The sequence below is a fragment of the Solanum pennellii genome, chromosome 6 (assembly GCF_001406875.1).
Source record: "Solanum pennellii chromosome 6, SPENNV200".
NCBI classification, from domain to species: domain Eukaryota; kingdom Viridiplantae; phylum Streptophyta; class Magnoliopsida; order Solanales; family Solanaceae; genus Solanum; species Solanum pennellii.
Window position 1 is genome coordinate 46,390,984 of NC_028642.1, and position 18,099 is coordinate 46,409,082.

General features: G+C 29.4%; 3 protein-coding genes across 4 annotated transcripts; 1 reads left to right on the top strand and 2 right to left on the bottom strand.

The window, feature by feature from the left end:
• Positions 1–1,156: 1,156 nt before the first annotated feature.
• LOC107022628 (3-ketoacyl-CoA synthase 20-like) lies at positions 1,157–3,121 on the top strand. Its single transcript, XM_015223225.2, has 2 exons — positions 1,157–1,890; positions 1,962–3,121. The coding sequence occupies exons 1-2, from the start codon at positions 1,207–1,209 to the stop codon at positions 2,736–2,738; spliced, it is 1,461 nt and encodes a 486-aa protein (XP_015078711.1). The 5' UTR covers positions 1,157–1,206; the 3' UTR covers positions 2,739–3,121.
• Positions 3,122–7,832: 4,711 nt separating this feature from the next.
• On the bottom strand, positions 7,833–17,847 carry LOC107021057 (replication protein A 70 kDa DNA-binding subunit B-like). Of its 2 annotated transcripts, none has more exons than XM_027918047.1 (12): positions 17,800–17,847; positions 16,694–16,753; positions 11,810–11,965; positions 11,394–11,645; positions 11,190–11,277; positions 10,092–10,219; positions 9,920–10,013; positions 9,504–9,630; positions 9,261–9,421; positions 9,010–9,133; positions 7,994–8,272; positions 7,833–7,850 (listed from the first exon to the last, which is right to left on the bottom strand). In XM_027918047.1, exons 5-11 carry the CDS (start codon positions 11,198–11,200, stop codon positions 7,997–7,999), a joined length of 921 nt encoding a protein of 306 aa, XP_027773848.1. In that variant the 5' UTR covers positions 11,201–11,277; positions 11,394–11,645; positions 11,810–11,965; positions 16,694–16,753; positions 17,800–17,847; the 3' UTR covers positions 7,833–7,850; positions 7,994–7,996. The 2 variants fall into 2 exon arrangements, with proteins under 2 accessions (XP_027773848.1, XP_015077122.1); XM_015221636.2 differs by having other exon boundaries at positions 10,098–10,219; positions 17,800–17,845.
• Positions 11,445–16,430, bottom strand: LOC107022360. Its single transcript, XM_015222996.2, has 5 exons — positions 16,325–16,430; positions 14,988–15,337; positions 12,474–14,405; positions 11,810–11,965; positions 11,445–11,645 (listed from the first exon to the last, which is right to left on the bottom strand). The coding sequence occupies exons 1-5, from the start codon at positions 16,428–16,430 to the stop codon at positions 11,445–11,447; spliced, it is 2,745 nt and encodes a 914-aa protein (XP_015078482.2).
• Positions 17,848–18,099: the final 252 nt, after the last annotated feature.

Below are 18,099 nucleotides of genomic sequence, written 5' to 3' on the forward strand. Positions count from 1 at the left end.
GAGACCCCCTCGACGGTCCGTCGTGCCCATGACGGTCCGTCGTGGGATCCGTCGTCTCAGCCAGTTTTTCCAGAATAAAATCTGCTGCTCAAAACGACTAAACAGGTCGTTACACAGAAATATTGCAAATTTTACTCTATCTATATTCTTAATAATAAAATTATAAAATTAAACACATATAAAATATATATCTCATAAATCTATGAAACTTACACCTTTTATTTCGAAACTTAAACTCACTTCAGATCATATAAATTTTCGTCTCACACCTCCACCTTTTAAAACAGGGACGGTCACTGTAAAGTTTCTGTTTTTTAATTATTACTTTAGTTTATTACAATTTCTTAATTTTAATTATCTTCTACCTTTTTATTTATATTTCTGGAAGAAAATGAATTTAAAATTACACATATTAAATAAGTGCACTTTGCAGATACTGACGTGTTACGTTGTTTCTGAAGTTACAATGGGGAAAAATAATTCAAATTTTATTAAATAATTTTGAACTCAAAATTTCAAAATCATAATATTTAATACTAAAAATCTTAAAAGGCTAAATCTATAATTCAAATACAGATTCATCTCTAATTGCAATACTTATACAAAAACCTAAAACTTGCAAAATCTTTTTTGATACTTTTAAGAGTTTGATTTCAGTAATTGACTATTAAAAATAGATATCAAATACCAAAAAAATTCAGCTCGTTATGTTAATTTTTTTTTATTACATTATGTTATTTTTCAGTTTCGCATTATGTTCTACTTAATTAACTCCATTAGACATCTACACCTTAGATATCTAGTTCGTTTATTACAACCACCTTTTTTCTATTATTCTCCATCTATATATATATTTTTCTTTTTTTCGTAAGAAATGGAAACTTAATACATAAAAGTTAATATATGGACTTCAGCGTTGTATTTATAATTATTGAAGTATCAATTAAATGATTAATGCATGACAAACGAAATAGTAGGAAACTTTTTAATTTTTCTGTATTTTTTTCCTCATCGAATCGATCAAAATATCCATAAATTTAGTCACCGATATTTTTTGGCAGGAAATTAATGATTTTTTAGTAGCGTGCACGAGTCTATTTTTTCACATTTTAAATCTACAATGTTTATCTACTTGGGAAACTCATCATACTCAATTCCTTCTTGTTTTACCAATTAATCCTCATCTCTATCTATTCTCCAAAAGCAATGGCACAAAATGCTCCTAATTATGCACAACTCCATCAAATCAAATATGTAAAACTTGTATACCATTACTTAATATCAAATGCAATTTATCTCCTCATTGTGCCAATTCTTGTTGCCATGCTACTTCATCTTTCAACTCTTACTATTGAAGACCTCATGAACCATTTTACCATGTTGATGTCTTGTTCAACTCTTGTTGTTTTCTTAGCCACGGTATACTTGATGAGTCGTCCAAGAAACGTTTACCTGGTTGATTTTTCGTGTTACAAGCCCCATGAACGTTTTATGATGTCTAAACAACTTACGATAGAAAACATGTCGAAAATATTTGATGATGAGAGTTTAATCTTTCAAAAGAAAATTTTGGAGAGGTCAGGTTTGGGTGATAAGACGTACATTCCAATTGATACGATTCCGTTTAAATATACGTTTAGTAGTTACCTAAATGAAGCAGAGGAGGGAATATTTGGTGCCATAGATGATCTGTTAGCGAAAACAAGAGTGAAGATTCGAGATATTGGGATTATTATTGTGAATTCTTCTTTGTTTAATCCATCGCCTTCGCTTTCTTCCATGATTGTGAACCATTACAAACTTGGAGTTAATGTGATTACTTATAACCTTGGTGGCATGGGCTGCAGTGCTGGACTCATTTCTGTCGATTTAGCTAACCGGCTTTTACAGGTTCGTAATTTCTACATATAGTGTGTGTATGTAATTCTCAGTTACTGATATATAAATTGATATTATTACAGGGGCAAGCTAATGATACGTATGCACTTATAGTAAGCGCGGAAATAGTGTCAAGGGGTTTCTATATAGGGAAGCAGAGATCAAGGCTTTTACCAAATTGTCTTTTCCGTATGGGTTCATCTGCTATTCTTCTTTCAAACCGTTCATCAGATCGTAGATGCTCTAAATATCAACTGATGCACGTTGTCCGCACCCATAATGGTGCGGATGACAGAGCTTATAGATGTGTCTACCAAGAAGAGGATGAGGATGGAAAGAAAGGCGTATCATTGTCAAAAGACTTGATGGCAGTTGCTGGTGAGGCTTTAAAAACTAATATCACAACTCTTGGCCCTTTAGTCCTCCCAATGTCCGAGCAGCTACTCTTTTTCGCCTCATTAATCGCGAGAAAGGTCTTTAAGAGGAAAATGAAACCATATATCCCTGATTTCAAGATGGCGTTCGAGCATTTCTGTATACATGCAGGGGGTAGGGCTGTGCTGGATGAGCTTCAGAAGAATCTTGACCTCCCGGAATTTCTTATGGAGCCTTCAAGAATGACTCTTTATAGATTTGGAAACACTTCAAGTAGCTCAATTTGGTACAATTTGGCCCATTCCGAGGCGAAAGGGAGAATAAAGAAGGGTGATAGAGTATGGCAAATTGGTTTTGGATCAGGCTTCAAATGTAACAGTGTTGTGTGGCGTGCGTTGAGGACTGTCGATGCAGACAAAGAAAAGAACCCTTGGACAGATGAGATTCAGGATTTCCCTGTTCATCGATCCCATCTTGATGCTTAAACAATATATGATGGTCAATAACTGAAACTACAGAACAGAATCAGTATTGCTATATCTATTTTGCACCTAAAATTTTGTAGTTTTAGTCATGTGGAGCATCAATAAGACTTGACAAAGACAATGATGATGATGAAGTGGAGGCTTGCATCTAGAGCAGTAGACAGTGGAGTGTTAAACTTGCTTTACTAGGGTTTAAGCATGCTAGCTGGTGTCTTTGTCCGTTGTTTATTGTATTTCGATTTAAAGTATTTGCTAATATTTGTATTGCTTCCCTTGTTAGTTGCTATGTCTTTTTTTTTTTCACACTGTTTTGTTGTTGTTTAATCTCATAACAAAATGTAGAAAAGACAAATTCTCTTCAATTGATGGCATCTTTGTTACCATTTATGTGGGAATGATTCATCAGATGTTGCCTACCAATTTTTAGTCTGTTGTGGCAACAGAGATGAATTCCTATCTTGTTACCATTGCGACCTTGAGAATTGTTCCCCTTCTTGTCTATTTTCTCTATTGCCTTTATCGACATTTACATGAAGTGTTAATTATAGATATTCATATTTATTATTATCGTGAAATATAATATAGAAACAATCATACTATTGTCACTAGATAATGGACACTAAATCCTTTATTAAGCAGAAAGTATTTCCCATTTGGAACAACTAATAAGTAAAAATTCATGATGTAGAAAGAGGTATACTATGAACTGGAAAGTCCCGAATCTCATCAGTCTAAGAATATTAAAAAATGGAAAATTTTAGTTTAGATTCACTTAAATTATATACTGCGAGTTGAAAATTAGCCAATGAAGAAATTTTTGTTTATTTTTAAGGTCTTTCATGTTCATAAGATGAGTTTTAATTTTAGTTATTTTATTTCATTTATTTTAATTCATATTAATCCATTACTAACACTTCTACCGTTTTACTAAATATTTTTATAGGTACACAAAAGTGCTTCCCTAAGAAGATACTTGAAAGACATTCAAATAATATTCTTTGATTTATGATTATGTATATTATTGACGTTAGACAGATATTAGGTTGTTTCTCATATTATTGCTTTACTTTTTTTTTTTTGTGTGTGTATATTCATTTTTATCATACTTGTGTTGTTGTGTGATTATTTATACAATAAATTTTAGATTTAGCAAACATAAAAATCATATTTGTATGTTATAATTATAGTTTATATGTGTTTGCTATGACTAATAATAATATGTATATTTCGGAATACATATACGAATATGGCTATTAATATGTATATATCGGTATAAATAAAAAAATTACTGTTACTATTTATATTTTGATATACTACGAATATGACTATTAATATGTATTTTTCGGTATACATATACGAATGAATAGTATAATTTGTGTTTGTATAAAGCGCAAGAGAGAAAGACCAAAGAAAATTGGGCAGAGGAATATCTGTATTTGAATAATTATAAGTGTATAGAATGAATGTATTTATATTTGTATATACAATTATTTCGCTTTATACAAACACAAGCAATTTACACATTCGTGTGTTGTATAAAAAGTGAGAGAGGCGAGTGAGAGTGGCGAGCGAGATTCTTTGGAAGAGAGACGAACGAAAAGATATGTATATATACAGTTTTCTCCCACTTTATACAAACACAAACACATTTTATACATTTATGTTTGTATAAAGTGAGAGAGGCTAGGGAGAGACTTCCGAGAGAGATCAGGAAAGTGGTGAGTGAGAAATTTAGGGAGAGAGACGAATGACAACTATTTGCTACGAGTTACAATTAAATCGAATTATGATTATACCATTTAATTTGAATTAATAATTTATTATTTTATGTAATTTTCCTTATATCTCATGCTCAAATTTAAAAAATGAGTTAAGTCAAGACACGCTGTATAATTAAGATTCTAAAGGGTGCTAATACCATTCCTTTGGGATCACTGGAACGCTTACCTAAAATTTATTGATTCCGTAAATTATTTTTGTTGATAAACTAATTAATTTTTTAGTTGTCCTAAAATTAGATGGCCACTCTACATTTTCTAAAATTCTTTTAAAATTTAGTTTAATTAGTTGATTTTTTTGATGATTCCCACGATGTTGCACCTTATTTATAAAAAATTAAAAAATAGGGATGTCAACATATATATGCAAGATCATAGTAACCCTTCATAAATTTTTATTTAGATAACAATAAAAAAATTTAATAAAACAGAAAATATTTTTATTTCTTAGTCTTCATGGAATTGAAGTAAGATAAATGTATTTTGATTAAAAAAATCATCATTAGTAAAAGATGTGTTGAAAAAGAAAATAAACACATATATTTATTTGAAAAAGAGTGTTTTTGACCCATTAAGTAACAACAACGGTATTTTTGGATCAAACTATCAACTAAAAATATTTTTGTTCATTTTACGTAGTTTAAAGATATTTTTTTAATCGAAGATCAAAATAGAGTTTTTCTAAGATTTTAATTATTTGATAAAATATGCAATTGCAAAATATTAATAATCATTATAGACAATTAAATCTATCTATATTTTTAAATTAGTGTTGGTTCAGATCATATAAACATTTTTATTTATAATTTATTCAATTAAAATTATGTATACTTTTAACATTTATAATATTTTTTTTTATAATATTAGGGCTTGAGAGTGAAGATCTAACACACATATATATATACTAGATGGGCGTTGCCCGTACTAAGCACGGGCCCAACATTTAATATTTTAATATTTTATACATTTATTATCATTTTATTTTACGATACATGTTTTATTTTATAATACGTTATTGGTCAAGTCTTGTCATTTATTTTTGTTTGATTTACCTACGGTATCAAGACAAAATATTTCACCAAGATTTCTTAAGCACGGTGAAAATTCCCTTCAATACTAAAACTTCAATTGGGAATTACTTTCATACATACGAATACATGTTCGCCATAAAACATTGTGGTCACTTCCCTTGTATATTTTGATTTGAAACAATAGGATATAAAAATGATAATTTTGTCTTTGAATTAAGGACAATATATATCAAAGTGCAGGTATCAGCTCTGCTTGGCTGTTTTGTATTGGACTATTAGCATACTTGACAACATTAGATGACTGTTTTGTGTTAAAATATTAGCATACTTCACAACATTACATGGTTAAATAGCATTTTGTTCACAAAACAAATGCACTGTTTATTAAGCAAATTGACAGTATGAAGGAAGTGAACATCAAGAGTAGTTGAATGTTAACAAATTAGCAATTAACATTTAGGAGTTGCTGAATTTGTATGCATAATACTGCTCCGGGCTTGCAGACATGCTTTCAGCTGATGATGCTGTAGTTGGGAGCATTATAGGTATTTATAATGGACCTAAATTTAATGAGTTGCATATTAAACAAACAAAATTAATATTTCAATGAGAAAAATTAGTAATTCGAACACATTATAGCTGCCAAATTTGTTCATAATATATTTTCATGTGAATGTCATACTACTGAATGTCGAAGTGAGATACTTACATAGTTTAACATTTTCATATGTGGGAATACTAATTACATACATTTACATACTGTATAAAATTAGACAAAAACAGATGCATCTTTCATGCTTGGATCTTCTGGATCATCTTCGATAAAAAATCACCTGTTAGCACAGAATCACATCACATAACTTATACAACACAAAATGAAAAAAATGTGGCAACATTAAGCTTCAACTAAGCCTCATCTTTGAATCCCTATTTCACGATTGACATAAGACATTTTATATAATAACACCAATATGAACAGAAGTATGGTATTTTTTTAAACTCTCTCATAGATAGATCATTTAGCAAGATAATGTCAACCAGAATAGCATAAACACTACATTTTGTCGTATTGGAATAGAATAGAGAATTAGTGGAAGAAAATAAGAAAGCCAAATGTTTGGAATGTAAAGCATCAATTACAAATGTATGAAATGAGATCTTAGTTAAAGATTAATATTATTTTTATAGTAAAAGATTGCAAAAACAGTCAAGAAAGCAAAGTGACAATATGACCAAACAAAGTGAACAAAGCTCAATAGGTGTAAAAGATGACAACCCTCATCCAAGATTAAGAAAATCTTGGTAAGCCATAAGATACAACTCAAAATATTTTATATGTATAAGACTAAAGGATCATTATTTATAAAGAAATTGATTCATAATTGTGACATTAATGTTAAAGGATTAATCAATCTGGACAAAAAATTTATGAAATATCTGTAATATTTACCTTTAAACTTGTCTTGAAGAAATTCAGTTCAAGAGTTTCAAATTAGATCATCAGCAGATAGTAAATGGACATATGATGACGATATTAAAAATCTCAAGTTCCGATAAATCATGAAGAGGTGGAAACAGAATAACACAACCCAAATTTTAACCCTTATAGAGAAAGGAAAAAATAGTATGATGTACAAATAAAATGTGATGAAAAATGTAAAAGAATCAGCAGATTACTATAGTTTTGAAAAGTAACATACCAGTAGTAGTGTTTGATCAAAGCTTATTCCACAGTTTAGATCAATTTCATAGGGTCATGATATGCCAAATATAAAATGACATAACTTGTGCAGGGTATATATTATACAGTACTAAGTGTCATCTGAAATTAGCATAAAGCTTTCTCGAGCTTTGCATATTGTAGAAGGATTATTCTCATCATTTCTTTCTAGATAAGTTTTACTAAACAGTTTTGATATCACAAGTTTTTAATTACTACATGTTATTTTGTATTGTAATTTTTGATTCTATCGATTTAAGGTGGTTATTCTGACAAAATCAATAGAGGAAAGTTACATCATTTTTTAGGAACTAAAAATGAACACAATAGCCTTCAACGATATAAATAACTATAAAAACAAAGAGAAAGTATTTTCATTATGTTGATAAATGTAGTACCTGTAAAAAATGACTTTTAACTAACCTGCTATCATAGGAGAAAATATTTTCAATTTCCATCAAAGAACAGGAACATAAGACATCCACATAGCAACATCAGAAGCTTGCAAAATTTGGCATTCAGTGGCAGCAGCAAAAAAGTGCAAAAACTGACTGCTTCGTCAACCACAGCAAAAGTATTTCAACTGAAATTTGAAACAATAAGAAATAATCTGTCTAGAGACTGAATTGAATTCAAAGAAAGTAAATACAAAGATAAGTAAATCCTATTTCTATTAGTCAATTGCAAAGAAAAAGTTTTAAACAAAGTACAAAATAATTTATATACCTTTTAATTTTTTTTCATGGGAGGATTAGATTTATTTGCAATGCTTGGATATTCTTTTTCCCTTGAATTAACATGTTCAATTGTGCGCTTTTTTCCTTCTGTAACATTGACTGTTGTAGATGCCATTGGTTCATGAACGACATCTTCTTTCTCCATGTAAGACAAAATGGATAATTTTTGCGTTGCATCCAATTTTTTTGTGAATAGCTTTTTCATTTGAATGTTGAATATCTTTCCATTCAGTTGATCTTCCACATTTTGCAGCGATAATGTTCCTTTCTGGTAAAAAATATTTGATTAATAATAACAAATTAAACAATAATAAGATATGCATTGATCATGAATTCTCAAATCAAAAGAAAAGTGGATGAAGAAAGAAAAGGGAGTTACCCAAAAAAATTAATATTAAATTTATTTTAAAGGAAAATAAATATTTCTATGTTTATGTATTTACATCTGAACTCAAATTCAATACTGAAGGTCTTTCGACTAATTAGAGTTAACATGTAATTATAGTTCTAAAAAAGGTCATGCCTATTGTGGTAGGTGTATAACAGTTTGTACAAAGTTCTCAGCCAACAGAAAAAACTTGTAAGATGGATAAAAGCCTAAAAATATATATACAATGATAATATTTTAATAAAGAAAGTTGACTGTAAATTCAACAACAAAAAGTGTAATTTGGATGCTGCAGAAAAGAAACATGACTTAAGATATGAAATTTTGTATGAAAAAAGTTCTTTATTTCAAATTCTGTCATGCTAGAGTTCTAAGCTTATACAGCTACAGTATTCTTTTAAAGTTAAGGAACTCATATGTTCACATAATCATATGTACATTAGTTTGAAACTCTTACAAGTTAGATAGTATATTATTCAAGATATATTTTTTTTTCTTTTATAGTTCAGAATCGATACTTGAACCTTATGTTCAAGAGAAGAAATAAGAAAAAACGAAAATTTTAAATTCACTACAAGTTCTTTGTTATTATTTGGTGAGAAAAAAGTAATATATACCTTGACGAAGCAAATTTCATAAATTTCTTCGGAAGTGAGGTGCAACATTTTCTCTGCAATTTCATCTGAAACAATAGCTGTGGCAAAACCGCTGTTGTCCTTAACAGTAACTTCAAATTGACACCTGTTTTGATAATTAATGAAAAATTTAAAATTAATGGTCAGTTAAGACATTTATTTGTTTGAATAAAGAAAATAAATAATCTTAATTAGTTATTAGTAATTTTAATTTTGTAGAAGAGCAAATATACCTAGGAATAAGATGTGTGGATCGGTGACAACTTGTGCAGTAGATTTCCCTTCGCACATTATATCTTGTGAATAATTGCTTACAATTTGAGCATGCTAACACACTAAAGAGTTGTTCTTTACTTGCAAGACACAATTCAGCCTCAATATTAAATATTTGTCCCTTCAAATTCAATATACAAAATATTATTCACTGTTAAATAAAATTTTTCCAAATAATCAAATAATATACTTGTTGTTCTTACCGGAGGTTGTGCTTGGATGTTAGCCACAGATATAATGTCATCCTCAAATGGAATTAACATAGTAGAGCCTATTGGAGTTGTACTTTTCATCTTATAAGCAAATAGCTTTGCTTCAATTGTTTTGATCCTATATACAAGTAAAATTATGAAAATTTATTAATGTTCGCTCATTGAAAACAATTGTATCATTTTGAAAATTCTAAAAAGAATTGCAAACAAGTATGCTCTACATACATTTATCAAAAATAAATAAGAGTTCTACTATCTTCATTATATTATATATGTCTAGTAGAAAGATTATGAAAAAAAAGAAATAAAAGTAGAATTATAAAACTTTTTTATCGTAGGAATAAAGATGTATTTTATATGTCAAAATACTCGGGAAGTTCGATGCATTAAATAAAAATGTATATTACCACGTCCTTAACTCAGCAGCCTGTGGATATGGAGGATTGATTTCAATTGTGGTATTGAATTTGCTCGTCAAACCAATGAATCTATTCGATGTTCCTACGTGCATTTGAATATGTGATTTTAGTTTCATCATGTCATATATTTTTGAAAAAAAGGAAAAAAAATTATTTGCACTTTTACCCGGGGATGATTTCGCAATTCTCCTAGCAAGAATGATTGGGTAATCATGAAGTTGTTTGAAAAGTTTAACTCCCTCATGATCAATAAAATCCTCCCAAAGTGTCAGTTTTGTTGGTTTTTTCCTGCATATGTTTCGCAGGATGTTATTAAACAATAAAATCGTTAAAACAATATTATATTATAAATTATAAAAATCAATTAGATTATTATCAACAAATAGCAGCATTTTTTGTGATATAAAAGTTAAAAATAGAGATGCACAAATAAAGAAACAATCCGGTTGAACAATGAAATTGATGAACTTTTTAATCTATGAAAGTACTACAGATATTCAAAGTGATGGCCAATATATCCTGATAGTTAATGTAATATGAACTTTTTGCGATAAAATTAACCAAATTAAGATAAGTTTACTTTAGAGAAATTTAAAGTTATTGAAAATTGAGATTAACAGATACTTAATCTCACTGATTGGGGCTTCGAAAGAGAACATGAACCAGGAATCTCAATAAACTTGAATGTCATTAGCTGTTGATCAAAATTCAATCTTGATTTTTAAGAAATGAGAGTAAATCATACTACGAAGGGAAAGAAATCAAACAGAGCAATGAGTATATTCCTCTTTAACAGACTATATCCACAATATTGGAGAGTGAATTTATCTAAAATAAAAAGGGCAGAAACAAAGCCTAAAGAAAATCAATGCTTATAAAAATTGAATCTTTACTTCACAATGACTCAAAGAAACATGGTATTCAATGACATTCTTCATTAACAAAAGAGAGGGAAAGATGCACAAATAAATAATAAATAAAAAGAAAAAAGAAGAAAAAAGACAATCTTAGCTAAAAACAAAGAACACTGCTAAAACTACAGGTAAAATCTCAAAAATCAGGATTATCCTTTTGGAGAAGACGATTACAAAAACAAAGTTACTGAAATTTGAAAGAACTTTATTAAATACAAATATATCAACTACGAAAAACAAAAAGGAAAAAGAGAACTCTATTAACCAAAAAGAACATTTCTTTGAAAACAAGTAATAAGATACAAAGATAAATTACAAGAGTGATATTCTATATATATACTTATAGCTTGTCCATGACAATGAACTCTTGAAGTCGCTTTCCAGTTGTTGTCTTTGTTGAAGGACTGCCATTAATGACAATGGCAAGTACATCTTGCATTAAACAAAAATAGAAAAACAATAATTAGATCATGAGAACTATTCTATTATAATAACAATTAGATTTTATGTGAATAATAGTAAAAAAAATTAAATAAATTTATAAATACCAAATTCAAATTCTTTGGATTGATACTCAAAAGTGTCAAATTTGGCAATAGTCAGTCGTGTTGGTGCTCTTCAATTGGTTCAACAATGGTGTTTTTGTCGAGTGTCCAAATGAATTTGTTAAGTGGATTTTCGTATCCAAGAGGTGGGACTTTCACATATGCAACAGATACCAAGTAAGTCTTGAAAGGAGCAAATTCTTTTTCAAAATATGTTATATCAGTACTGAAAATGGTGGCCTGAACTTGATTCTCCTGTAAAAGAATTTGTTAAAAGTTTGATTAGTTGTGTAGAATTTAAAGTTATCTTATTATTATTTTATATTATTACAGTAAAAATATGAAATAATGGATTATTCAGTTAACTCGATTAAAGTCAAGCTTTAAAATCAATAATATATTCTATTAAAAATAAATACCTCTTCATCTTGCAGAATTAGGACTTGATATTTTGTGGTTTTATCTTTGTTGTCCCTTGGTCGACTTTTATCAACAACTTGGACTTTACATGTCCAATTTTTAGTATCTGGAGTGATCATATTGATGGTATATCTTTCCGCCATGTTGCAATATATCTGCATTTAAAATATATTATAAGAGGATAAACTAAAGACAAATGTATAATGAAAGCAATATTATTAATAATATAAATACATCAAAAATATACATATAGGGTATGTAAGTTGTATATAAGATTTACCATTGCAAATTATAACACAAAGATGATGAAAAAGCTTTTTCAATGACTTCATTATAGACAACATTGTATGTTGAATGATCGTCATTTTCGTCAATTATAGGTGGTCTAATTAATACTTTGACATTGTTGGAACTTGTAGCTCTTGATAAAGCAACATACAATTGTCCATGTGAGAAGACAGGTTCGCGTAAATATATACCAACAAAATCTAATGTTTGTCCTTGAGCTTTATTTATAGTCATGGCAAAACATAATCGTACAGGAAACTGCGTTCTTTTAAAAGGAAGTGGCAATTTTTCATCTTCTGAAGTCATGAGTGGTATTCGTGGAATAAATACATGAGTATTTTTAAAATCACCGGTAGATATTATTGCACTAATTACATGAGGTTTAAAGTCATTACATATTAATCGTGTCCCATTGCATAAACCTTCACATGGATTTAAATTTCTTAGTAACATAATCGGACAATTCTTCTTTAAAGTTAATTTGTATGGAGGTAAACCAGTAGGATTTAAAGTATGTAAGAAATCTTCGTATTCACTTTGATCCTTAGGATCAATAGTTTCATCTATAGCAATATATACTTTTTCAATGTTTGAAAATCGAGAGATCAACATGTCATTAATATCATCAACAAAATCATTTTTAGTTGTTAGAATAGCACGAGAAGTAACAAACGAAGTTTTTGTACAACATTTGTATAAATCGGGATATGTATTTTTAAATAGAAGATCAAGAGATTCTTTTTCAGAAGTAAAAGGAATAATGAGAGAATGAGGAATTTCAATTTTTCCACGGTCATTTGTTTTTTCTTTTCCACTACCAATTCTCATTAAAAATTCACAAAAGTCAGGATCTTTAGTTGCACGCATATTCTTTGATAATTGTAGTTTTTCAAGTTCATTCCATATTTCAGAACACAATAAACATTCGCGAATAAAATCTTCTTTTTTTCCACTACGAACAACAGGAAGAGTTTGTCGGAAATCACCGCTAAAAACAACTATTTTACCACCAAATAACGTATTTCTTTCCATTAGATCTCTTAATAGTAAGTCAAATGCTTCAACCATTTTCTTTTTTGCCATTGAAATTTCATCCCACACAATTAATCGTGCATCTCGTATTAAAGATGCCAGTGAACTTTGTTTACTAATATTGCAAGTAAAATTTTCATCGACATCAATAGGAATTTTAAATCGAGAATGAGCAGTTCGACCTCCAGGAAGAAGTGAAGCTGCAACACCAGAACTTGCAGTTGCTAAAGCTATCAATCCCCTATGTCTTACTGTAGCTAATAAAGCACGATATAAAAAACTTTTACCCGTTCCACCAGGGCCATCAATAAAAAATGCTCCAAATTTATTTGACAATACTCTATCAAGAATAATATTGTAAGCTTTTATTTGTTCAGAGTTCAATTTATCTTTTAATAATAAATCTTCCTCACTAACGATGATATTTCTTTCATAATGAACTTCTTTAGCTTCTCTTGCTATTGATGAAGGTTTGATATATTCTGAAATTAGTTCGAATTCATTAATGTCACGACCCATTGAATGAAGAATATCATTAATATAATTTAATACTTTATAACGTATTTGTCTTACATTTATATTTGAACTTTTACTGAAATCATCAGACATAGGACTTTCAAATCTCTCCCATAATTCCCTAGGATTTGTTGGATTACAATAAATCAATAACATAGCAAATAATTGTCTTAAACTGGATGGCATTTGATAACTTGCAGCTTCAGACATGCATTCTACCAAATTGTTATCACAAAGTAATAGTTCTCGTTTTTCAGCAGCTTCTCTAAAAGAATTATATTGTACTCCATTTACACTTCGTAGATCTTCATATGATTTTGGCCCCCTTACATTCATTAACAATAGTCTAAGATAGTATCTTTCTCCTTCGGTTGGATGACATGTCACTACACGTCCAATAACGTGACCTCGTTTACGACGTGTCCAAATTTTATCTGTTGTTGACCATACAAAATGTTCAGGAAACTCACGATATAATAAATTTAGGTCCATAGCTTCTTTGTTTGATTTATTCATTAAGAAAAATTCGGTTAACATTGTTTTTCTTATAATGGGATTATTTGCAATATTACTAATGTTATCGGTACTTTTGAAGGAAACAAGTTGTTGTCCATCAAGATGGAGTTGTAGGTGATATACAGTTGGATTCATTTCACTAATAGGAAAAGCAAATATTCTCCAAGCAGCTTCAGGTGGTGATACCCACCTAGCAGATTGATATTCTTTTATTTCATCTATCTCTACATTTACATCATTAGTCTGTATATGAAATGCTATTTTATCATGCCCTTTGCAAATGTATTTATAAATGTACTTAACAACTTTTATATCTGAACAAATCTCTACATTTATATGACAGTTGAATTTACAAAGCAAATATGGATTGTAAGGAACAACCCACAAGTTATCAAGAAAGTGTCCTCTAATTTTCACAATTTTGCCTGTATTTCGTCTTCTATAAATTGGGTATGAATTCTTTCCTTTGGTTGTTTGTTCTACGAACTCTTTAGGATATTTATTTTTACAGCATCCTTTTTTTTTCATACAAGAATTTGTTGGGTTCAGATTACCACAAGGACCATGCATCATGTGTTGTGTAACAAGTGAATATAAATACGGATATATATTTTCATCTGGTATTTCAGCACATACAAATCGATCATATGCTTCTGGAGTTAGTAATTTGTAATTCTCATTTAGTATGATAAGAAAATGAGCATGTGGAAGTCCTCGTTTCTGAAATTCTATCGTATACATAAATGCTGCAATTTTACCAAAAATATGTCTTTTAATTATATCATTTTTCAATTCTTCTATTTTTGCTCTAAACACTCTACTAACCAGATCTGGCCTATTTTGTACCTCATCGGTTGATATAAGTTTTTCTGCTATTTCAGGCCAAGAAGGATTGCATGTTATAGTTAAAAATATATCAGGTTTTCCAAAACGTTGCACTAATGCAATAGCATCCATATACCGTCTACGCATATCTCGTGGACCTCCTGTAAAGCTAGGTGGAAGTATACGTTGTTTTCCTATATGCGAAGCTTCTCTTTCCCCCTTACGTAAAACATCCAAAATTCCGTCTAATACATCAGTCCTAAATAAAGCTTGATTAAAAGAAGCAAAGTCTAATCGTTGGCTTTCAATTTTTATCCATTCATCTACTACATATTGTTGAAATAATCTTCCTGCATGTAAGACAATATTTTCATTATCTCTTATTTGAAGTTTGTAACAATAATATTCACGACAAGAAATACTGTCTCGTTTATGCTTTTCTTTTAACATAACTTCGGCTTCCATGTTAAGTAATTTGTCTATTGAACACATATTTTTTATACTTGGTAGTTGTTCTTGTTCGCAATAGATTTGTGTTGGTGTTATTGAAGAACACTTAATTTTCTTAATACCACAGTGCCATCCACCTTGACCATATGGAAATAGCAATGGATATTGCAATGGATCATAACAACCGTAATAATAATGAACCAATTGACTTTTATCACTTTTTGTATAGATTCGAATATGTGGTGTAGGAATAGAATTAGTAATATCTTGTTCTACCCATATTCCTGCAACTTCCGACACTGTTGGTAAGTTATATATACGTTGATCTAAGCCAGAATCACACTTAAGTGCAATATAAAAGTCAGATAGTTGTGGAACATCTACTAAAGATTTTAAAAACATAGAGTACGGATTAATTTTTAATATTTCCATTAGAGTTCTCACAACAAATTCATTTAATTTATTTGAACATGCCATTCGATTTCTTAGTTCATTTTCACTATCAAAGAAATATAATTGGAGATTTTTTCCTTTTTTGTCAGTAGGAATCAAGTCGTTCATGAAATGATACATCTGTCCTTGAACTCGAAAAGTATAAATACCATTATTTCTTTTTGCTAATTCTTTGTCATAAGTTACTCCAAGAGATGTGAAAGCAAATATATTATTATACGTTCTAATGTAAGTTCTAAAATGTTTTGATAGCTCGGTATTTTCCAGATAAAGGTTTTTTAATTCTATTGGAATTTCATGTGAAGTTAATTGAACAGAACTATTGCTACAACAAAACGCAGGTGGTTCATATTCAAATTTTATGGCTTTACAATATTGACAATTTGATACCTCTTTTAATTTCTTATAGTTAATTTATGATAACATAGTACTACCTATTTCTGATAGGAGCAAAATGGGTTTTCTCATAAGATCAGAACTTTCTGCGACTGAAGCAATGGTGGAATTAGAGGACGACGCAGTAGCCAAATCATTATTCATTGAAATTTCAGATATGTTATATTTTCTCATTTGAGCTCTCTTTGCTCGACGCGTGCTAAAAGAATTTCTTTTTTATCAGGTGGCATCAATCTGTATAGTTCACGTCTCCTAGCATTTCTATCCGCATTTAATTTTTGAGAAGAGTGCACATTTTTATGATTTCTACGAGTTGACATCTTTGGGGTTAAAATAATTACGCAAAATAATTATCTGGTAAATAATAGTAATAATTTTAAACAAGAGATTAGTTGAGTAATACTTACCACTCGCCGAGAGACAAGTGAAACATGATAGCAAATAACCACCGCAACGAAGTCAAAATTCTGTAAATTTAATAGTCCGAATCATATATTAATTCTAACATAATATATATGTCTAACAGGAAAAATAAATTAATAAATTCGAAAATGTAAGGCTGATTTAAACAACAAACTATAATAGTATAATTATATTTTAGTGTAGTCAATGAGAATTCATATAGTCGGCCCTACATGTTTGAGACTTGGGCATGATTATTTTTATCATTATAATTGTATTTCAATAATGTTGATTGTTGGCTTTTAGGTGAATGCCTATTTGAGATTTTGATTAATCTATGAGCTTTAGAGAATTGTTATACTTTCAGCCTGTTGAATTGTAGCTATCTTGATTAATTTAACAACTGCGACATATCACTCGACAAAAGGGTGGAAAGGATTATTATTCTTTCTCTAATTTTTTTTATAGAACATAGTGAAACTACTAAAAAAAATGTGGTCTTCGAAAATGATGTTGACAAGAGATAACACTGTAATGAGGTGTGAAGCAATATAATTTAAGTCATTGACCATTTATTGTCAAAACTTTATCATTTCATTTTTGAAGCTTTCTCTTGATATCATGCTTTCCGATTATTTTTATTTGTTCAGCATTTTATTGATAAATTTTTAATTATATTTATTTTTCAAATCATTTTCTGCATAAATATATACATCGCTTAAATGAGTAGTGAAACTATTATTAAATTTTTATATAATTATTTTTTAAAAAAATAGAGAGTTTTAAAAAATAAATAAAAATGAAGGAAGAAAATATTTATTTCAGCAGCAGCGTATATATATACCTAGGATGCCATCTCTAGTTACTATTACTATTACTATTATATACAAGAGTTTACTATTATATACAAGAGTGGTAAGAGGACGACCAAGGTATAGTGGTCATTTTACATTAATTAATAACAAATGGACAAATTCCATTTTCAAAAGCAAGAAGGGCAAATATGTAATTTAATATTAAAAATCATTGCCTATATAAACTTCACAAAGCACTCTGGTGTCTCAAGTAAATAAAGGTCTGTTAAATAAGGGATTAGTTGAGTACTACTTACCACACACCGAGAGAAAAGTGAATTATAGGAGCGAACACCTATCCCAACGAAGTCAAAATTCTGTAAAGTTAATAGCAAAAATCATTAATTAAATTTGATATAAATACAAAGCCTGATTTTGAACAACAAATTATAATATTATAATTTAATGTGCTCAAATATGATTCATATAGTGGACACTACATGTTTGAGATTTGGGAATAAATGTTGTAATTGTTATTTATGTATCTCAAGATTGCTGATTGTTGGCTTTTAGATATCTGGAAAATTCTACTTTCAGAATGTCTTGATTAATTTTGT